Source organism: Anomaloglossus baeobatrachus, chromosome 8 (assembly GCF_048569485.1).
Source record: "Anomaloglossus baeobatrachus isolate aAnoBae1 chromosome 8, aAnoBae1.hap1, whole genome shotgun sequence".
In the NCBI taxonomy this organism is placed as follows: Eukaryota; Metazoa; Chordata; class Amphibia; order Anura; family Aromobatidae; genus Anomaloglossus; species Anomaloglossus baeobatrachus.
In genome coordinates this window covers 74,676,664-74,699,984 of record NC_134360.1, presented here as the reverse complement: position 1 = coordinate 74,699,984, position 23,321 = coordinate 74,676,664, and the positions used below count along the sequence as shown (strand labels likewise).

Sequence of the window (23,321 nt, the reverse complement as noted above, 5' to 3'; positions counted from 1 at the left end):
GGCTGGTCTTATTTTCAGAGAAACCCGGTAGGTAGTAAATATTTTTGTGACAACTCCCTTTAAGAAAAGTTAAGGCTAGAGAAATTTGTATATTATTGTATGTGTTATAACTGTAATTGTGTGTTACTAAGCACTGCAGGCACATCACATCCCAGCGTTATGGCTTCATCACAATCTGCAGCCCTTAAAGACTGTCAAAAATTGGCCATTTCTGGACTCAATTCAATTGCCTTGGATGAGGAAGGATCCGAAAAAGGTCTACAATGCCAAAGTGGAAAGGGGCATCTCAACAAATTGTGTCGACTTGCCGGTGCTCTACGCGTATTGCCCCTCGTTGAGTATCACATTACAGCGTATTACCAGGCCCTCCAGTCTCTGGAGAAATCCGAAATTAGTTCACCTGAGAGTCAATCCATATCGTCCACTGACAGCAATACGATGACCAATGCAGAAGACGCCATCTCAAGGTTTACAGAGCTTGCACTGGCCTCTCTTCAGATCTTGTATAACCTGGTATTTTCTAGCCTGGTCGTTGTACAGACTTTGCTGCAGAAAAGTACAGAAGCCGAGCAAGAGTCTGCTACTGCCAGAAATACAGATTCAGTAAACGATGATCAAATGCTGCACCCGTTATTTAAAACAATTGTCCTGCTCTTGTCATCTACTGTTGTCACGTATAAGAGGGAAATAATCCGAGAGCAGGCGCTCTGTGTGCTGGTGAAATTGGCTGAAAATTCTTCTACTGAGCTGTTAACCAGGTAATCTGTCAATTTATTATCCATATTTTTATTTATTTGGAAATAAATGCTTTGGGGTTTTTTTTTCCCCCTTCCCACTGCCGACCTCTGGTCTTTAACAGGTCACTCTTCTCTCAGTAAACTTTATCTAGGAGGCTATGTGGCAGCTCCTACTTTATATGGGGGGCTCTTACTGTATCGGGGTGTAGGTGGCTATGTGAAGGCTCATACTATATTTAGGAGGGCTGTTTGGGGACGCATGCTGTATGTGTCATGGCCTGTCACAGAAGTATCACAGCCGGTTGACAATCCAGTTGCAGTGACTACTAGAAGATTATAGAGATTAGCAGCACATTTTGTTATCTGACAGTTCCCTCTTTCTGCAACAAGCAGACTCTATGACGCTGGAGAGCTGTGGTCCTGCCTCTGTTACTATCCTTTGACTTCCTTTATTAACCTCACCCTGGGGTGCTTTGGGTTCGTTTATAGTTTGTTCCTTGCTGAGGTCTGGAGAGGTTGTCTCCTGTTGCTCCAGAGACTACTGTGCTTGCTACTCCTCAGAAAAGTGTTGACTTTTGCTATCTACCAGGGTTCTGGTGATTGCAGTTGTTTCCCCTGTATAGTTTCCTTGTGTCTTTCTTCAGTGTTAGTGGTGTTGACTAGCGCTCATACCTTCCATTTTTTATTTAGGACCCTTTTGCCAGGGTAAGACAGGGCCCCAGGTATTGAGCTCGGCGACAGGTGCAGAACCTGTATAGGGTCGGTCAGGACAGTGAGGGTGAGCTGCAGGTTGTTGTCAGGGGGTCACCACTTACCCCTTTCCCTAGATATAAGGCATTCCTTCCCCCCTTACTGTGTATTGTCCTATATGGCTGGAATAGCCTTTCTCCCCTGCCGTGACATTATGTGGAGGCTCATGCTGTATATAGGGGTTGTATGTGATCTCCTGTTGTATATAGGAGGAGGTGTGTGGGCTCATCCTGTATGTAAGGTGGTGTCAGATTTTTTGCACACAAAACTGCATGTTTTGACAGGAAAAGGCAGCAGAAAAAAACGTACATTTTTTTTTTTTATTGTGCTTTTTGTTTGCGTTTTTCTAGTCATGGAGATTACGGGAGTTCCTGTGCGCTGTATCCCCATGATTGCCGCCAGGTCTCTGACTGATGTTAGTCAGGACCCGGCTCTTACTGCCCGGAGGGTTGCCAGCATTGCTTCTGGTAGCTTAACCTCTTGAATGCTGTGATCAATGCAATCGCAGCATTCAAGAGGCAGGGAGAGGGATCGCTTACGTCTCCCTGATGATCGTGCCCCTCTAATGCAGAGGTCCCCAACCTTTCTGACCTTGAGAGCAACATTCAGGTCTGAAAGATGATCACGAGCCACATTCATTTCTGAGAGAGCTCTCACCCTCACTCACAGTAGTGACACCCAGTGCCCCATTACTGGTATGATGGCAGCCAAAACCTTTCCACAAGAATCACACCAAGGCAGTATATTAAGATCCAGAGGTTCCTACCATACCCTAATTCAGATCTGCTCTTCTGTGGAGACTATTCATACAAGTCACCATCTGGAAACCTGCTCTTCTTAGCTTATTGCTAGACCTGGTGCTTATGCACCAAGCTGGAAGACAGCCGTGAGCCACACATCATGGGCTCACGAACCACATGTGGCACCCGAACCAAAGGTTGGAGACCCCTGCTCTAATGCGATCACAGGGACCCGATCTCTGCCATGGCAACCCTGGGTTGTCACCATGACGACCCCAGGTTACAGAGCTACGGAGAGCCTCACACACCATACCGGATGCATGGTGTCTTAGATGAAGTATCCGTGCTGTGGGTGCAGCACTGACAGATATAATCCACTGCAGTGCTCGAGCACTGCAATGCATTATAGCCACAGGAAAAAACGCAGAAACAATTGACATGCTGCAGATCTATTTTTTTTTTTTTTCTGCACCAAAATCTGCAAGGAAAAAAAATCTGCAACATCAGCAAGTCAGGATTCTCCTAGACTTTGCTGGGATGTGGTTTTCCTTGCAGTATTAATTAAAATCACAGCCTTACACACAGCCTTACTTTGCCTTTCCCTAGGTGAATTCACTAGATTTGGGTGACATCAGACATGGACCGGGGCAGGGTTTTCATTTACAAATTTAGGGTTAGGGAGAAAAATTATTCAAAATTCCCCCAAAATAGTGAATTAAGTTCTTTTTAACTATTTCAGCTGCTGTTATTTACTATATCGTCTTCTCGTGAAGGCCCCGGTGCACATAGTCGTCTGTATCTATGGAGCAGTATCGGCCGACCATCCCGTGTATAGGGGCTCCTTACTGTTCCTAGCAGACCATGTCAGGGGATCTAAGAAACAGGAGGGTTGAATGCAAAAACGTTATTTCTTTATCGTTCCTATGGGAGACCCAGTCATTGGGTGTATAGCTTCTGCCTCCGGAGGACTCACAAAGTACTACACTCCAAAGTGTAGCTCCTCCCTCTGAGCTTATACACCCCCTGGAGAACCAGATCTAGCCAGTTTATCGCTTTGTGTTCAGGAGGCATACATCCACACATCCATTCTCATCTGATTTTTGATTTTTGGAAAGAGTTTAAAGAAAAGCGGGTCCTCTGGACCCCCGGCATGTCCCTTCTCACCCCACTGTGTCGGCGGTGCTGTTAAGGTTGATTCCAAGGCTGGAGCCTTACATGCCGTGCTCCTTCACCATCCCTCCTGGGCTCTGGCTTGAAGTGGGAGCCAGCATGGTTCTCCATGCTTGGCAGGAGACCGGTCTCCATCCGCAGCCCTTCAGGATCCTGCCAGACCGGAGCGCTCATCCCCAGGGACTTGGAACCCTGCGTCTCAGCAAGCTAAGTACCTGAGACGTTTACATATTGGGGGTCCCTGTACTTTATTGTTGTGGGAGAGTGTGCTGAGTGATTTTTCTGACATTTCCGGCGGGTTCTCTGGCTGACGCCTGAGAACCGCGCCGATGGTGCCTGCGCGCCGGCCGCACCGCTCTAATTTAGGCCCCGGCTTCGCCGGAGGCCTACTTTCGGTTTCACTGCCCTCGCATGTCATTCATGCAGAGGGACAGTGCAGCTCCGCCCAGCGGCCGTTCTGCACAGGGGAGGGACACTCCTCACTGGGTACATGTCTCCTCCCCTGTAAGTCTCTTTGGCCCTCCAGTTCCCGCTCTCAGAGTAGGTCCCCGCCCCCTCTCTCCGCTCCGGCGCCATTTTCTCAGCGTTTTCTCTGCGATCATCACTGGCTGCAGCATCCCTGCTGAGGTGCTTGGGGGTCCGGGCTTCGGGATCTGGAGGGCACACAACACCGCTCCAGCGGTCTGGTAAGCCACAACCTCTGGTTGTGGACCTCTGTATATACTCTCTGGGGGTCATTCTGGCAGAGCCCCCACTCCAGCAGCATGTCTCACACGAGGAGCAAGGCTCCAAAGCTGTATTCAGTATGCACTGCATGTAAGCTCCTACTGCCTGAACCGAGCACCTATCCACATTGTGATGCCTGCTCTAACCTGACAATGCCTCAGCCTGGAATCGCACTCCCAGTGGTCTCTCCGGCTGCTCCGGCTCCTGTGGCTGAACCCCCGGCTTGGGTAGAATCCTTCTCTAGGTCTATCTCCCAGTCTTTTGCCGACTCCATGGGACAGCTGTCCAGGACTTTGCTGAACATGCATCAGCCCCCCTCACAGGGTGCCTCTGCTGCTAGGTCTCTCTCAGCGGAGCTCACAGAGGATTCATCATCTGGTCCCAGACCCCGTCCTCCTAAAAGGAGACGCAGGGCTCCCTCTCCTTCCTCGTCCCGCGGCTCTGTTTCAGAAGCTGATTCGCGGGACGAGGAGGATGCCTTTACAGGGGGCTCGGAGGCTAACTCCATGTGCCCCATTGATCTGTCCGAAAGTGACTCAGATGTTAGTGATTTGATTGCGTCCATTAATTCTGTACTGGATCTCAATCCGCCAGTATCAGAGGAGCAACCTTCTCTGGCAGAAAAGCACCAGTTTACCTCGCCTAAGAGGACAAAGAGTGTGTTATTTAACCACTCCAGTTTTCAGGCCGCTGTGACAAAGCCTAGGGCCTGTCCTGACAAACGCTTCCCAAAGCGTGGTTCTGATGACCGTTTTCCCTTTCCACCTGAGGTGGTTAAGGAGTGGGCTCATTCACCCAAGGTAGACCCCCCCGGTGTCTAGACTCTCAGCCTGGACCGTTGTATCAGTGGCTGATGGCACCTCTCTTAAAGATTCCACTGACCGCCAGGTTGACCTTCTGGCCAAATCTGTATATGAAGAGGCAGGGGCCTCGTTCTCCCCAACTTTTGCAGCAGTGTGGGCTCTCAAAGCCATCTCTGCTTCTCTAGAGGAGATGCATTCCCTCGCCAGGGAATCTATGCCCGAAATGGTTACCTTAACTTCCCAAGCTTCAGCTTTTTCATCCTATGCCATGTCTGCCATGCTGGAGGCTTCTCACCGCACTGCGGTGGCTTCGGCTAATTCCCTCGCTATCCGCAGGATTTTGTGGCTTCGAGAGTGGAAGGCAGATGCTTCTTCAAAGAAGTACCTTGCTGGACTCCCTTTTGCTGGGTCCAGGCTGTTCGGTGAACAGCTGGATGAAATTATTAAGGAAGCTACTGGCGGGAAGAGTACTTCCATGCCACAAACCAAAACCAGGAAACCTGTCCAGGGTAGGAATCAGTCGAGGTTTCGTTCCTTTCGTTCCTCCAACTGGTCGTCCTCTAAGGCCTCGGCCTCGTCCACTAACTCAGCCAAGAACCAAAAATCCAACTGGCGCACAAAAGCGCGTCCACAGAAGACCGCAGGAGCAACTGCCACTAAGGCAGCCTCCTCTTGACTATCTGTCCGCGCCAGCAACGTCCTTAGTCGGTGGCAGGCTCTACCACTTTGGCGACGTGTGGTTTCAACACGTCTCCGATCAGTGGGTGCGGGATATCATCTCCCACGGCTACAGGATAGAATTCTCTTCCAGCCCGCCAAACAGATTTTTTCTGTCAACTCCCCCCTGCTCCAAGGCCGCCGCCTTCTCTCAGGCCGTGGCATCCTTGCAGGCCAACGGAGTAATTGTACCGGTTCCCGCCCGGGAACGGTTCAGAGGTTTCTACTCAAATCTCTTCCTAGTCCCCAAAAAGGACGGTTCCTTCCGGCCCATCCTGGATCTCAAGCTTCTCAAGCATGTTCAGGTGCGGCAATTTCGCATGGAGTCTCTGCGGTCAGTCATTGCCTCAATGACCCAAGGGGATTTCCTGGCATCCATCGACATCAGAGATGCCTATCTGCATGTGCCAATTGCAGTTTCACACCAGCATTGGCTACGTTTTGCAATCGGAGAGGAACATTTCCAATTCGTGGCTCTCCCCTTCGGGTTAGCCACGGCCCCTCGGGTATTCACCAAGGTCATGGCAGCAGTGGTTGCGGTTCTGCACCTCCAGGGGTTGGCAGTGATTCCTTACCTGGACGACCTTCTAGTCAAGGCTTCATCCAGCGCAGACTGTCAGCGGAGTGTCTCGCTCACTCTCGCCACTCTAGCCCAATTCGGGTGGCTTGTCAATCTGCCCAAATCCACTCTGACTCCGACCCAGAGGCTCACGTACCTAGGGATGCAGTTCGAGACTCTGCCGGCACTTGTGAAGTTGCCCTTAGTCAAACAGCAGTCCCTCCAACTGGCGGTGCGCTCTCTGCTGAGGCCCCGCCGTTATTCCATCAGGCACCTGATGCAGGTGCTGGGTCAGATGGTGGCGTCAATGGAGGCTGTTCCCTTTGCCCAGTTCCATCTGCGTCCTCTGCAGCTGTACATTCTCCGCTGTTGGGACAAGCGGCCTTCCTCCTTGCACAGGTTAGTGGCTCTGTCGCCACAGACCAGGAGCTCTCTTCAGTGGTGGCTTCGGCCCCTCTCTCTGTCTCAGGGACGCTCCTTCCTGGCCCCGTCCTGGGTGATTCTCACCACGGATGCCAGTCTATCCGGCTGGGGAGTGGTATGTCTCCACTGCCGAGCACAGGGCACTTGGACGCCGTCCGAGTCAGCCCTCTCGATCAATGTGCTGGAAACCAGAGCCGTGCTCCTGGCTCTCCTAGCCTTTCACCACCTATTGGCGGGCAAGCACATCCGAGTCCAGTCAGACAACGCGACAGCGGTTGCCTACATCAATCACCAAGGCGGGACACGCAGCCGCCTGCCAATGTTGGCGGTACAACGCATCCTTCAATGGACGGAGGACTCCAAGTCCACCATATCCGCAGTCCACATCCCAGGCGTGGAAAACTGGGAGGCAGATTATCTCAGCCGTCAAACCGTGGACAGTGGCGAGTGGTCCCTGCATCCGGCAGTGTTTCAGTCAATCTGCCGCATGTGGGGCACTCCGGACGTGGACCTAATGGTATTCCGTCACAACAACAAGGTTCCGGTTTACGTGGCTCACTCCCACGATTATCGGGCATTCGCCGCGGACGCTCTGGTTCAAGACTGGTCCCAGTTTCGTCTGTCCTACGTGTTTCCCCCTCTAGCTTTCTTGCCCAGAGTTCTGCGCAAGATCAGAATGGAGGGCCGTCGAGTCATCCTCATTGCTCCGGACTGGCCCAGGCGAGCTTGGTATCCAGACCTGCTCCATCTGTCCGTAGAGGTGCCGTGGCATCTTCCGGACCGTCCAGACCTTCTCTCACAAGGTCCGTTTTTCCGCCAGAATTCTGCGGCTCTCAGATTGACGGCGTGGCTCTTGAGTCCTGGATCTTGACGGCTTCTGGTATCCCCCCTGAAGTCATCTCCACTATGACTCGGGCCCGTAAGTCTTCCTCTGCCAAGATCTATCACAGGACTTGGAAAATTTTCCTGTCCTGGTGTCGCTCTTCCGGCCATCCTCCTTGGCCTTTTTCCTTGCCGACCCTTCTGTCTTTTCTACAGTCCGGTCTGCAGCTGGGACTGTCCCTCAACTCTCTCAAGGGACAAGTCTCTGCTCTGTCAGTGCTGTTCCAGCGGCGTATCGCCCGGCTGGCTCAGGTCCGCACCTTCATGCAAGGTGCGTCTCACATCATTCCGCCTTACCGGCGGCCCTTGGATCCCTGGGACCTCAATTTGGTTCTCACGGTTTTGCAGAAACCCCCCTTTGAGCCTCTTAGGGAGGTTTCTTTGTTTCGTCTTTCCTGAGGGAAATTATGGCCACTAGAAAGACCACTTTCTGTGAGAGTCTCTGATTTGGCTGCGTTCTCTTCGGAGTCACCTTTTTTGGTTTTTCATCAAGACAAGGTGGTTCTCCGTCAGACTCCGGACTTTCTCCCTAAGGTGGTTTCTCCTTTCCACCTTAACCAGGACATTACCCTACCTTCCTTTTGTCCGGCTCCTGTTCATCGCTTTGAAAAAGCGTTGCATACTCTGGATCTGGTGCGTGCTCTCCGGATCTATGTGTCTCGCACCGCTGCTCTTAGGCGGTGCACCTCTCTTTTTGTGCTAACCACAGGTCGGCGTAAGGGCCTCTCTGCTTCTAAGCCGACCTTAGCCCGTTGGATTAGGTCGACCATTTCGGATGCCTACCAGTGTTGTCAGGTGCCTCTCCCGCCGGGGATCAAGGCACACTCGACCAGAGCTGTCGGTGCCTCCTGGGCTTTCAGGCACCAGGCTACGGCTCAGCAAGTCTGTCAGGCTGCCACTTGGACTAGCCTGCATACCTTTTCGAAGCACTACCAAGTGCATGCTCATGCTTCAGCAGATGCGAGCTTGGGCAGACGCATCCTTCAGGCGGCTGTCGCCCATTTGTGAAGTTAGGCTCTGCCTACTTCTCAGTTTTTCTGTTTATTCCCACCCATGGACTGCTTTGAGACGTCCCAATGTCTGGGTCTCCCATAGGAACGATAAAGAAAAAGAGAATTTTGTTTACTTACCGTAAATTCTTTTTCTTATAGTTCCGTATTGGGAGACCCAGCACCCTCCCTGTTGCCTGTTGGCAGTTTCTTGTTCCGCGTGTTATCACCGGCTGTTGTTGTAGACAGAGGTTCCGGTTGTTCCGGTTCTTGCTCTGTTTTTACTTGTGGGTGGCTATTCTCCTTCAGCTTTTGCACTAAACTGGCTAGATCTGGTTCTCCAGGGGGTGTATAAGCTCAGAGGGAGGAGCTACACTTTTGAGTGTAGTACTTTGTGTGTCCTCCGGAGGCAGAAGCTAAACACCCAATGTCTGGGTCTCCCAATACGGAACTATAAGAAAAAGAATTTACGGTAAGTAAACAAAATTCTCTTTATTTTTGTGCAGGGAGATCCGTCACCTCCAGGTTACTCTGACAATGACAGGAGTCAGGGGGAAAAGGGCTTTTAACTGGTTGATATTTTGCCCAACCACTAAATGTGTACGGTCAACTATATTTTATTAAAGTGGTTCCCCCATTTCAGTCACCTACACAAGATAATCCATACATGTCTGATCAATGCGTGTCCTCTGTCCAGAGCTACCACCGACCAGTCAGACATTTATGGCTAATGCACAATCGTGTCATAAGTGTCTTACACTGGAACACCCCTCCGGTGACATTTTCGGCTCTGGTTTCAAATACTGTTATGTTCTTAATACTTCCTCCAGTGCTGCCTATATTCTCACCATTTTCTTTCAGGTTTCGGGGATTGCTTAGCTCTCCGGTGCTGCTGCAGTGCTTTTCTCCAGACTCTTCTCTCCCTCTGGTCCTCAAGGCGGTCCGGTTGGTGGCTCTTCTTGCAGATGATGAATCGCTAGCTGGTCTCTTGTGTTCGGGCTCAGGTTAGTGATCCTATTAGGCTATGGGCACACGTTGCAGATTTGGCTGCAGAAATTTCTGGACCGAATCTGCATCTCCAGGTAGAAAAAAATAACACTTTTTTTTTTCATGCAATTTTTCCATGTGTTTTTCATTCATTTGGGGTGAAAAAACACTCAATGAATTGACATCCTGCAGTTTTTCTGCACCAAATCTGCAAGGGATAAATAAGCAACATGTGCACAGCATTTCAGAATTCTCATTGACGTTGCTGGCGTAAGGTTAGGTGTGCAGATTTGAGACAAAATGCATAAAAAATGCAGTGTATGCACATAGCCAGAGTCTAACTGGCTACCAGGGGAATCTCCAGGAATACCAGGCTGGCCGCGGGTACCTGCACTGAACTCCGGAGGTCTTGCCTTAGCTCCAGAGTGCAGCCTGGACTGAACCACGGGTGCTGAGTGATTGATTCCCCGGCGATTGCGGTTCAGTTCATGACGGCTGCAGACAGGCTGGGCTGCACTCCGGAGCTGTCACTGGAGCGCAGCCCTGCCTGTCTGCAGCTGTCATGAACTGAACCGTGATCGCCGGGGAATCAATCACTCTGCGCTCGCGGTTCAGTCCTGCAAACCCAGAGTTCAGTCCAGGCTGCACTCTAGAGCTCAGGTGAGATCCCTGGAGTTCAGTGCATGTTACAGTGGCCAGGCCTGGTATTACTGGAGATTCCTCCGGTAGCCAGTCCGACGCTGCACATAGTCTTATGCTTCGGGAAAAAAAAACCAATAATGCATCATAAAAAATATAACTTAAAATCAAGTAATAACTTTGCATTAAGGCCATCCTGTCACTTTGTTATAACGGTGTGTAATCAGCAGGCAGCATATTATAGAGGTGAAGGAGCTTCATATATAGGGGAGGAGGCGATTTTATTACATTTTTCACTTTTACAGATTTGGTCTCCAAACAATGGTAAAATAACAAAATCCGATACTCCCTCTTCCCGGTCCATCGTGGGATTTCTCAAACACCTGTCTTGTGCTTTTTATTTTAGCAGTGATGACATTGATTGCGCGCATCCCTGCTGTATCCGGTGACAGTTTTTTCTTTTTCGCTCCTAATTGGGAGACCCAGACAGTGGGTGTATAGCTACTGCCCTCTGGAGGCCGCACAAAGAACTACACTTAAAAGTGTAAGGCCCCTCCCCTTCTGGCTATACACCCTCCCGTAGGAGTACAGATTCCTCAGTTTTAGCTTTGTGCGCAAGGAGGTCAGACACGCACGCATAGCTCCATTGTTTTTAGTCAGCAGCAGCTGCTGACTATGTCGGATGGAAGAAAAGAGGGCCCATACAGGGCTCCCAGCATGCTCCCTTCTCACCCCACTGTATGTCGGAGGTGTTTGTAAGGTTGAGGTACCCATTGCGGGTACGGCGGCAGGAGCCCACATGCTGATTCCTTCCCCATCCCTTTTTACAGGGCTCTGGGTGAAGTGGGATTTACTGGTCTCCAGGCACTGAGACCGTGCTCCATCTACAGCCCCTGGAGAAGATGCTGGATGGAGCGGAGTACATCAGGGACATGGCCCTGCTTCCTCAAGGTACTCTGTGTCCCCGTGCAGGCGCTCACACCGCAGCATGCTGGGTGTTGTAGTGCGCCGGGGGACAGCAGCGCTACGGCGCTTGTGCCATGGCCTCATTCAGCTTCGCTGAAGCAGGCACACTTATAGGAATCGGTCGCGCCGGCCGCTGGGACTGCGGCGCGGCTGGCACTTGTGGTGCGCCGGGGACTTCAGCGCGGCCCGCGCTTTTACGGCGGCCGCGCTGATAACTCGAGTCCCCGGCTTTTGCGGCCTGCTTCCGTTCGTTCCCGCCCCCGGACCTGCCAGTCAGGAGAGGGGCGGGACGCTGGCCACGTCTAGGAATCGGTCACGCCGGCCGCTGGGACTGCGGCGCGGCTGGCACTTGTGGTGCGCCGGGGACTTCAGCGCGGCCCGCGCTTTTACGGCGGCCGCGCTGATAACTCGAGTGCCCGGCTTTTGCGGCCTGCTTCCGTTCGTTCCCGCCCCCAGACCTGCCAGTCAGGAGAGGGGCGGGACGCTGGCCAGTGCATCAGCGCCGAGGGCTGGAGTCGTTTTTACATACTCCAGCCCTCACAATCGGCACAGAGGGGACACTGTTTCCCGCACTTTTGTTTGGGAACTCCCACGGACCGCCCCTCTCCACAGACGCCGGCAGCCATTCCTGCTGACACGCTGCGCTGCAGAGGGGAGCCGGGGAGACCCAGACAAGGAATTCTGCAGCCTCTTACCCGCTATTCAGCGGGCGGTAAGCAGCCCTCAGGGCTCACCCCCTCTTGTGCCAGTAGTATTCTTAGTATTTTGTTTCTACAAATACTTTGTATTGCATAGCGCTGGTCGCCCTTTGGCTATAGACTCTCTCACATTGCAGAGAGCCAGCAGCATGTCGCCCGTAAAACGCAAGGGTGCCAAGGCGCAGACATTATATGCTTCCTGCACCGCATGTGGGACTTTTCTACCGGCAGGCTCCACGGACCCCCATTGTGTGCAGTGCTCGGCCCCTGCGGCGCTTGCACAGTCGGGACCTCTGCTGGACGTGACCCAGGGTGTACCACCTGTGAATGCTGTCCAGGTGACAGGAACTGAGTTTGCAGCTTTTGCTGACAGAATGTCTCTCACTATGTCACAAATTCTTGACACATTGCGAGCTAGGCCTGTGCTTCAGGCCACGGACACTGTGCAATCATTGCCCCCTGGTCCCCCTCAGCTCCAAGCTCCGGGACGGGCATATACACCTCAGGGTGAAGACTCTGACTCGGACGATGGCCCCGGGCAGCCTAAGCGGGCTCGCTATGACGGGCCTTCACATTCATCTCAATGGTCAGGATCCCAGCGAGATGAATCTATGGGTGATGAGGCGGACGTAACTGATCAGGATTCTGATCCTGGGACCGCTCTCAATCTAGATACACCAGATGGTGACGCCATAGTTAATGATCTTATATTTAACATCAATAAGATGTTAAATGTTTCCCCACCAGCTCCTCTTGTGGAGGAGTCAGCTTCGCAGCACGAGAGAATCCATTTCAGATACCCTAAGCGTACTTTAAGCACTTTTCTGGACCACGCTGACTTTAGAGACGCAATCCAGAAACCCCACGCTTATCCTGAAAGGCGTTTTCCTAAACGGCTTAAAGATGCACGCTATCCTTTTCCCCCTGAGGTGGTCAAGGGTTGGACCCAGTGTCCAAAAGTGGATCCTCCAATTTCCAGGCTTGCAGCTAGATCCTTGGTTGCAGTTGAAGATGGAGCGGCACTTAAAGATGCCACTGACAGGCAGATGGAGCTCTGGCTGAAATCCATCTATGAAGCGATTGGAGCGTCATTAGCGCCTTCTTTTGCAGCCGTATGGGCACTCCAAGCTATCTCAGCCGGGCTTGCGCGAGTTGACTCCGTCACACGTGCATTTGCCCCGCAGGTAGCACCATTGACCTCGCAAATGGCGGCATTCGCGTCGTACGCGATTAATGCTGTTCTTGACGCTACAAGCCGCACGGCAGTGGCGTCAGCCAACTCCGTTGTTTTGCGTAGGGCCCTGTGGTTGAGACATTGGAAAGCAGATTCTCATTCCAAGAAGTGCTTAACCAATTTGCCTTTTTCTCGTGACCGATTGTTTGGAGAGCGTTTGGATGAAATCATCAAACACTCCAAGGGTAAGGACTCATCCTTACCGCAACACAGACAAAACAGACCCCAACAGAGGAAGGGTCAGTCTGGTTATCGGTCCTTTCGAGGACCGGGCAGGTCCCAGTTCGCCTCGTCAAAAAAGACTCAAAAAGACCAGAGACGCTCAGATTCTTGGAGGTCTCAGTCACGCCCAAAAAGGACAGCCGGAGGAACCGTTGCCAAGACGGCGTCCTCCTGACTTGCGGTCTCCGATTCCCACACCCGCGGTCGGTGGGAGGCTTTCCCACTTTGGCGACATCTGGCTGTCACACGTCAAAGACCGTTGGGTGAGGGATATTCTGTCTCACGGGTACAGGATAGAGTTCAGTTCTCGTCCGCCAACTCGTTTCTTCAGAACTTCTCCACCACCAGACCGAGCCGATGCTCTGTTCCAGGCGGTGGCCGCTCTAAAGGCGGAAGGAGTGGTGACCTCCGTCCCTCTTCAGGAACAAGGTCACGGTTTTTACTCCAATCTGTTTGTGGTCCCAAAAAAGGACGGATCGTATCGGCCCGTCCTGGATCTAAAGTTGCTCAACAGACACGTAAAAGTCAGGAGGTTCCGGATGGAATCCCTACGCTCAGTCATAGCCTCAATGTCTCAAGGAGATTTTCTAGCATCAATAGATATCAAAGATGCGTATCTCCACGTGCCGATCGCACCAGAGCATCAGCGTTTCCTACGCTTCGTCATACACGACGAACACCTGCAGTTCGTAGCGTTACCTTTCGGTCTGGCAACAGCCCCCCGGGTCTTCACCAAAGTCATGGCAGCAGTAGTAGCTGTTCTGCACTCGCAGGGTCACTCGGTCATCCCGTATCTAGACGACCTGCTTATAAAGGCACCCTCTCAAGAGGCATGCCAACACAGTCTGAAGGTGGCACTAGACACTCTCCAGAGTTTCGGGTGGATTATCAACTTTCCAAAGTCTCATCTAACCCCGACCCAATCTCTGACTTATCTTGGCATGGAGTTTCATACTCTCTCAGCGATAGTGAAGCTTCCACTGGACAAGCAGTGCTCGCTACGGACTGGAGTGCAATCTCTCCTTCAGAGCCAGTCGCACTCACTGAGGCGCCTCATGCATTTCCTAGGAAAGATGGTAGCAGCAATGGAGGCAGTCCCGTTCGCGCAGTTTCATCTGCGCCCTCTACAATGGGACATTCTACGCCAATGGGACGGGAAATCGACGTCCCTCGACAGGACTGTCTCCCTCTCTCAGACTGCCAAGGACTCTCTGCGTTGGTGGCTTCTCCCCACCTCATTGTCACAGGGAAAGTCGTTCCTTCCCCCGTCCTGGGCAGTGGTCACGACGGATGCGAGCCTATCAGGGTGGGGAGCGGTGTATCTCCACCACAGGGCTCAGGGGATGTGGACTCTGGAAGAGTCCACCCTGCAGATCAATGTTCTGGAAATCAGAGCAATCTATCTTGCCCTGCGAGCCTTCCAACAATGGCTGGAAGGCAAGCAGATTCGGATTCAGTCGGACAATTCCACGGCGGTGGCGTACATCAACCACCAAGGGGGAACACGCAGTCGCCAAGCTTTTCAAGAAGTCCAACGGATTTTGACGTGGGTGGAAAGCAGAGCGTCCACCATATCCGCAGTTCACATCCCAGGCGTGGAAAACTGGGAAGCAGACTTTCTCAGTCGCCAGGGCATGGACGCAGGAGAATGGTCCCTTCACCCGGACGTGTTTCAGCAGATCTGTTGCCGCTGGGGGACGCCGGACGTCGATCTGATGGCGTCACGGCACAACAACAAGGTCCCAGTTTTCATGGCACGGTCTCACGATCACCGAGCACTGGCGGCAGACGCCTTGGTTCAGGATTGGTCGCAATTCCGACTCCCCTATGTGTTCCCACCTCTAGCATTGTTACCCAGAGTTCTCCGGAAAATCAGGTCCGACTGCCATCGAGCCATACTCGTCGCTCCAGATTGGCCAAGAAGGTCGTGGTACCCGGATCTGTGGCATCTCACGGTAGGCCAACCGTGGACACTACCAGACCGTCCAGATTTGCTGTCTCAAGGGCCGTTTTTCCATCTGAATTCTGCGGCCCTGAACCTGACTGTGTGGCCATTGAGTCCTGGATCCTAGCGGCCTCAGGTTTATCTCATGAGGTTGTTGCCACAATGAGACAGGCTAGAAAACCATCCTCAGCTAAGATCTATCACAGAACGTGGAAGATATTCTTAGCGTGGTGCTTGGCTCAAGGGTTTTCTCCCTGGCCATTTGCATTGCCAATTTTTCTTTCCTTCCTGCAGTCTGGGTTGGAAAAAGGTTTGTCGCTTAGCTCTCTTAAGGGTCAAGTCTCCGCGCTATCCGTATTCTTTCAGAAGCGCTTGGCACGGCTTTCTAAAGTACGCACGTTTCTCCAAGGAGTTTGTCATATCGTTCCTCCTTACAGACGGCCATTGGAACCCTGGGATCTGAACAAGGTTCTCATTGCTCTCCAGAAGCCGCCTTTCGAGCCTTTGAAAGAGGTTCCCCTTTCTCGGCTTTCACAAAAGGTAGTTTTTCTTGTGGCGGTCACGTCTCTTCGAAGAGTGTCCGAGCTAGCGGCGTTATCTTGCAAATCTCCCTTCCTGGTGTTTCACCAAGACAAGGTAGTACTGCGTCCAATTCCAGAGTTTTCTCCCAAGGTGGTTTCTTCCTTTCATCTCAATCAGGATATCACTTTGCCATCTTTGTGTCCGCATCCAGTTCACCAATTTGAAAAGGGTTTACATCTGTTGGACCTGGTGAGAGCACTCAGGATTTACATTTCTCGCACGGCGGCTCTACGCCGTTCTGATGCGCTCTTTGTCCTAGTCGCTGGTCAGCATAAGGGATCGCAAGCTTCCAAATCCACCCTGGCGCGGTGGATCAAGGAACCAATTCTTCACACATACCGTTCTGCTGGGCTTCCGATTCCATCTGGACTGAAGGCCCATTCTACCAGAGCCGTGGGTGCGTCCTGGGCATTGCGGCATCAGGCTACGGCTCAGCAAGTGTGCCAAGCGGCTACCTGGTCGAGTCTGCACACGTTTACCAAACACTATCAAGTGCATACCTACGCTTCGGCAGATGCCAGCCTAGGTAGACAGGTCCTTCAGGCGGCGGTGGCCCACCTGTAGGAAGAGGCTGTCTGACAGCCCGTTCATGTGGTATCTTTTTACCCACCCAGGGACTGCTTTTGGACGTCCCACTGTCTGGGTCTCCCAATTAGGAGCGAAAAAGAAGAAGGGAATTTTGTTTACTTACCGTAAATTCCTTTTCTTCTAGCTCCAATTGGGAGACCCAGCACCCGCCCTATTTGTTCTTAGGGTTTCGTTTTTTCGGGTGCACATGTTGTTCATGTTGTTTCTTAAGTTCTCCGATCGTGTTATCGGATTGAATTTGTTTTTGAAACTGTTATTGGCTTTCCTCCTTCTTGCTTTGGTACTAAAACTGAGGAATCTGTACTCCTACGGGAGGGTGTATAGCCAGAAGGGGAGGGGCCTTACACTTTTAAGTGTAGTTCTTTGTGCGGCCTCCAGAGGGCAGTAGCTATACACCCACTGTCTGGGTCTCCCAATTGGAGCTAGAAGAAAAGGAATTTACGGTAAGTAAACAAAATTCCCTTCTTTTTTTTGTAACTTACAGGAGCTTTTATACCTTCAATTATAAATTTATAGGCATTTATAAAGAGTCAGACCCTTTTGTGGCTATAAGAGCTCCCAATTTTATTAGTTTATGGACCTTGCTTTGTGCCCTGGGTCCTCCATCAAATGTTGCACCTTGCACAATGCAGTCAGTCAGGTCACATTTTCCTGGTATTCACCAAACCTAGAATCGACCATCAGAAGCAGATAGAAGAGCTGATTTATTACTCGCACAACACGTTTCCTTCTGTCCAGAGTCCACTGGTGGCGTCTTTACACCACTGCATCTGACACTCATCGTTGTGCTTGGTAATGTAAGGCTTAGATGCAGTTGTTCGGCCATGCCCATGTTGTGAATCTTCCTGTGCAGTTTTTGTGCCGATGTTGATGGCAGAGTGGGTTTGCGGATGTATAGTTATAGTCTGTAGAGCGTTGCTGCCCTTTATGCATTATTTGCAGCAGCACTCAACAACTCCGCTCTATACATTTACTTGTTCTACACTTTGGCTGAGTTGCTTTGGTCTTTAAATGTGTCCACTTTTAAACAATACTACTCGATTGTCGTGTCTTTTATTCCCTCTTAAAAATGTGAGAAACAACACACTTGTTACACCGGTGACTCCTATTACAGGACCTCGCCGATATCGGTGACACCTTCTTTCATAAATGATAGGCCAAAAAATAAAACTAAATCCGCCACTGTTACTAGCACAATTTTGAAAATTATGATTTCATCTTTAGACATTATGGATAAAAAAACACATTTGCTTGTTTCTTGTAGAGTGTCACCATTGATTCTTCTACTATAAGTTTGGTTTTTTGTTTTTGTTCTTTTCACTTCAATGTGTAGAGAATTGTCTCCTGCTCGCCCTGTATACATACGTCATCTCCAGACCGGACAAACAAGCGTCAGACAAGCATTGGCTTCTATTAGAACATGAGGTACATACATTTTGTTTAATTTCAGTCTACATGTTAGATTTTATGTGCATTTTTTTTTTTTTTAACAAATGACTAGGTTTGGGTTTTTTTTTTTTTTTCCTTGCGGTTACTAAACAATTTGCAAAAAGACAAAGTATTATGTAGATCAAAGCTGACTGTGTGCCTGGCCTGGACAAATAACTTCTTAGTCTTTGCTGGTTCCCAGGACCATCTCTGCAGACACTTTTTTTTTTTAATCCAATTAGTTTTTTTATTGAAAACACGGCAGATACAAAATCAAACATGGTAATTTAAGAGAACAATTGTCAACTGCCCGCACATGAGGGCTCCATACATTAATATACTCAGAGACAATCCAGTTACAATTCCTCTGCCTTACACTTTAACCACACAACAACATGGGGAGGGAGGAGAGGGGAGGAAAGATGGGGACTTCATTCAAGTAAGGGGGAACAAGAACAAAGGGGGAGGGGAATAAGGTAGGGTTGGGGGGGAAGTGTGGGGGGGGGGGTTAGTAGGGGTACAGGGTTAGATGCCTGCCTGCATTACCAACCCCAGTCCACCAGCCGGGGCCATCAACTACTCCTAGATTTCTCTCATAAACTGCTGCCTCAGTCAGGGTCTCAATGCCTTAGCCCCCTGGCTAGCCGAGCCAGGGCTATAATTCCATCGGCTCTATCTCAACTAGGTGCTCTTTGCCCGGGGAATAGTTGTGTAATAGGTGTTGCATGGCTGGATGACATCCAGGGTTCCCATATTGTAAGAATTCTAGTTTTTTGTTTCAGGGAGTGGGCAAGGCAGTATTCATATTGGCATTGTTGGTCGATCCTACTATATAACTCGGCTCCAGAGGGAGCTTCAGTGGCCTTCCACGAATGACTCAGACACTGTCTGGCAGCTATTAGAATTTGCACAATCAGTCCCCTAAAATTCTGCGGGTACGAGTCTATGCCCAAATTCAGAACTGCCAGCCCTGGGTTGAGGTTGGTGTGCACACCTGTTATTTCACTAATGAGTCTGAAAACTGCTATCCAAAAAGGTTGGACCCTCGGACAGTGCCACCAACAGTGTCCCAGTGATCCCCTCTGGAGGCAGCCCTTCCAACAGAGCGGTGAGTAGTTGGGAATGTAATGCACCAATTTTGCCGGCGTATGGTACGAACGTAGATGCACCTTTTTCAGCTGTTCCAAATGGTTAATGCATTTTGAGGATCTTTGCACCCACTGTGTCGCAGTATGCCACGCCGAGGGGGAGGTGTTAATGCCTAAATCTGATTCCCATTTAGTCATGTATGGGAGCTTTTGCTCGTCAGAGGGGTTGTTCAACCATTTGTAGGTTAAAGAGATTCCCGGTTGCCTCATTAGTTTTTTAAACAATAGCGCCTTAACAGTGGGTAAGGCCGGGTTTGATCCCGGGGGGAATTTTGTGCTTAGAAAATGGCGAATCTGCAGGTGTTGATAAAAACACCCCTTTAGGGAGGGGTGCTCACGAAGTATATCGTTGAAGGGCCTAATCTCTGCACCATCGTAAAAGTCCGCCAAAACTCCAAAACCCGCTGCTTCCCATCTACTCAAATTTGTATATGGAATGTGGGATTCTATTGCTCTGAGCGAAATTTCTGACAGCGGGACCTGGATCTTAGGGATCATCTCACTGCGCCATATGGCTATAGATGCTGTCATAGTAGGGAGACACAGGATGGACCTAGTACGTTTTAGATATTCCACCTCCATCAGTTTCCTCGTCGAACCCTGGTCTGTCAGAGAGTTCTCAAGTTGAACCCACCTATGGGAGCTCTCCGTGTTCCACCATTCTTTGAGTGATTCTATAAGAGAAGCTTTATAATAGGCCATCACATTAGGCGTACCCAGACCTCCCATTCCATATGGCAGATGCATAATCTTACTAGCAACTCTAGCTCTTTTATTACCCCAAATATACTTATTGGTCATCGACTGCAGTTTTATCAAATATCTATATGGAATTTCTTCAGCGCTCTATTGGGAGACCCAGACGATTGGGGTATAGCTACTGCCCTCCGGAGGCCACACAAAGCACTACACTAAAAAGTGCAAGGCCCCTCCCCTTCTGGCTATACCCCCCCGTGGTATCACGGGTTCTCCAGTTTTCAAGCTTTGTGCGAAGGAGGTCAGACATCCACGCATGGCTCCACAGATTTTAGTCAGCAGTAGCTGCTGACTATTTCGGATGGAAGAAAAGAGGGCCCATATAGGGCCCCCAGCATGCTCCCTTCTCACCCGTGGATGGTGTTGTAAGGTTGAGGTACCTATTGCTGGTACAGGGGCTGGAGCCCCACATGCTGTTTTCCTTCCACATCCCCTTGTAGGGCTCTGTGGAAGTGGGATCCTGCCGGCCTCTAAGCTCTGACGCCGGGCTCCATCCACAGACCCATAGCACCTGATGGATACGGAGCAGGAGTACAATCAGGGACAAGGCCCTGCATCATACAGGTACTCTGTGTCCCCGGCAGGCACAGACACACTCCGGGCTGGCTGGGTGTTGTAGTGCGCCGGGGACCGTAACGATTGAGTTGGTGTTCCTGCAGTTTACTGGGGGACTTTTGTGTTGTGGGAACGCAGCGCCGACCCCCACTGGACCGGCGGCGCTGCTGTGACTTGTAGTGCGCCGGGGACACGCCGACCGCGCTTTTACGGCGGCGGCGTTTATAAATCCAGTCCCCGGCTTTTGCGGCCTAGCTCCGCTTCGTTCCCGCCCCCACCCTGTCAATCAGGGTAGGGGAGAGACGCTGTTTCGCAGCAGAGACGAGGGCTGGAGCCTGATTTACATGCTCCAGCCCTCTCACTAGGCACAGAGGGAAGCAGGCTTCCCGCTCTTAGTCAGGAACGCCCAGGGCCCGCCCCCCCTCCTCTCCCAGGACGCCGGCAGCCATTACATGCAGTCTGGCTAGAGGAAGGACGCAAGGCTCTGGGAGACCTGGACTAGGGGGCTTTTGGAGACCACACACCCGCTCTTAAGCGGGCGGTAAGCGGCATTTCAGCTGGCCCCTCTAGTGCCTCAGTGTGCATTGGTGTACTGTGTCACCAGATATATATATTTATTTATTTCTTGCACTGTGAGGTCGCTTCCTGGCTGGATACCCCAGATCGCTCTGAGGAGGCAGCAACATGTCATCCACAAAACGCAAGGCTGCCAAGGCTAGGGCTGTGTACACTGCGTGTGCTGCATGTGGGGCTGCTCTACCAGCAGGTTCCAAAGACCCCCATTGTGTGCAATGCTCAGATCCGGTGCTGCTTCGCCAGCCGGAGTCCGGAGGGGTAGTGACCCAGGCTGAGACGCTTGTAAGTCCTGCCCCGGTGTCAGGGACAGACTTTGCAGTTTTTGCTGATGGAATGTCTGTGACTATGGCAAAAATCCTTGAAACTTTGCAATCCATGACTGGGGCTCAGTCTATGGACACGGCGAGGTCTCTGTCCTCTAATCCCCCTCAGTTGGAATTAATCCAGACTGCAAGGGGGTCCCCGGCTTCCCAGGCTGAGTATTATGACTCAGATGATAGCCCCAGCCACCCTAAGCGAGCTCGCTGGGAAAGACCCTCAACGTCATCACACTGCTCAGGGTCTCAGCGCAATCAGTCGCCCTGTGATGCGTCTGAAGAGAGTGATCAGGAGTCTTATCCTGGAACCCCTCTCAATCTGGATACCCCGGATGGGGACGCCATGGTAAACGAGCTTATCTCAGCCATCAATAGACTGTTGGATATTTCTCCCCCAGCTCCTTCTGCAGAGGAGGCAGCTGCAGAGCAGGAGAAGTTTCGTTTCCTCTATCCCAAGCGTAAATTGAGTGCTTTCTTGGATCACTCTGACTTCAGAGAGTCAATCCAGAAACACGACGCTCATCCAGAAAGGCGTTTCTCTAAACGTTCTAAGGATACACGTTTTCCTTTCCCCCTGATGTGGTCAAGCGCTGGACCCAGTGTCCAAAAGTAGACCCCCCGATTTCCAAACTTGCAGCTAGATCCATAGTTGCAGTGGAGGATGGCGCTTCACTTAAGGATGCCAATGACAGACAGATGGACCTTTGGTTAAAATCTGTCTATGAAGCTATCGGCGCGTCGTTTGCTCCAGCATTCGCAGCCGTATGGGCACTCCAAGCTATTTCAGCTGGTTTAGCAAAAGTGGATGCTATCATACATCCAGCGGTGCCGCAAGTGGCGTCCCTTACCTCGCAGATGTCTGCGTTTGCGTCTTACGCTATCAATGCGGTCCTAGAATCTACCAGCCGCACCTCAATGGCGTCCGCCAATTCGGTAGTTTTGCGCAGAGCCTTGTGGTTAAAGGACTGGAAAGCAGATGCTGGTTCCAAAAAATGTTTAACCAGCTTGCCTTTATCTAGAGATAGACTGTTTGGCGAGCCATTGGCTGACATCATTAAACAGTCCAAGGGTAAAGACTCTTCCTTACCCCAGCCCAGATCAAGCAAACCTCAGCAGAAAAAATGGCAGCAGAGGTTTCAGTCCTTTCGAGGTTCGGGCAAGACACAATTCTCCTCGTCCAAAGGGACTCAGAGGACGCAAAGAGTCTCAGATTCCTGGCGGGCTCACGCACGCCCCAAGAAAGCAAATGGAGGAACCGCTTCCAAAGCGGCTACCTCATGACTTCCAGCCCCCCCCCCTCCGCATCTCCGGTCGGGGGCAGGCTCTCCCGCTTTTCCGACATTTGGATGTCACAGGTCAAAGACCGGTGGGCGACAAACATTTTGTCTCGCGGGTACAGAATCGAGTTCAGTTCTCGTCCTCCAGCTCGGTTCTTCAGAACCTCCCCACATCCAGACCGAGCAGATGCCCTGCTGCAGGCGGTGGACTCCCTAAGAGCGGAAGGAGTAGTGGTTCCTGTACCGCCTCAGGAACAAGGGCGAGGGTTTTACTCCAATCTCTTTGTGGTTCCAAAAAAGGACGGCTCGTTCCGTCCTGTTCTGGATCTAAAGCTGCTCAACAAACATGTGCACGCCAGACGGTTCCGGATGGAAACCCTCCGCTCTGTCGTTGCCTCAATGTCTCAAGGAGACTTCCTTGCCTCAATAGACATCAAAGATGCTTATCTCCACGTGCCAATTGCTACAGAACATCAACGTTTTCTACGTTTTGTGATAGGAAACGACCATCTTCAGTTCGTAGCTCTGCCATTCGGTCTGGCGACAGCCCCCCGGGTCTTCACCAAGGTCATGGCGGCGGTGGTAGCAGTCTTGCACTCTCAGGGACACTCGGTGATCCCTTACCTAGACGATCTACTTGTCAAGGCACCCTCTCAAGAGGCATGCCAACTCAGTCTACATGCTACGCTGGAGACTCTACAGACGTTCGGATGGATCATCAACTTTCCAAAGTCGAATCTGTCACCGTCACAGTCGCTAACGTATCTTGGCATGGAGTTTCATACTCGAGCAGCGAGAGTGAAGCTTCCGCTGAACAAGCAGCGGTCCCTACAGACAGGGGTGCAATCCCTCCTTCAAGGCCAGTCGCACCCCTTACGGCGCCTCATGCACTTCCTCGGGAAGATGG

General features: G+C 51.3%; 1 protein-coding gene across 2 annotated transcripts in view; it reads left to right on the top strand.

Moving 5' to 3' along the window:
• The window catches only part of ATRIP (ATR interacting protein), a 110,123-nt gene that overhangs the window by 51,392 nt on the left and 35,410 nt on the right, over positions 1-23,321 (top strand). For both annotated transcript variants that reach the window (XM_075321795.1, XM_075321796.1), the window contains exons 9-11: positions 132-758; positions 9,358-9,500; positions 17,691-17,782. In XM_075321795.1, the coding sequence (XP_075177910.1) occupies positions 132-758; positions 9,358-9,500; positions 17,691-17,782 (862 nt within the window). The remainder of the gene's footprint in view (positions 1-131; positions 759-9,357; positions 9,501-17,690; positions 17,783-23,321) is intronic.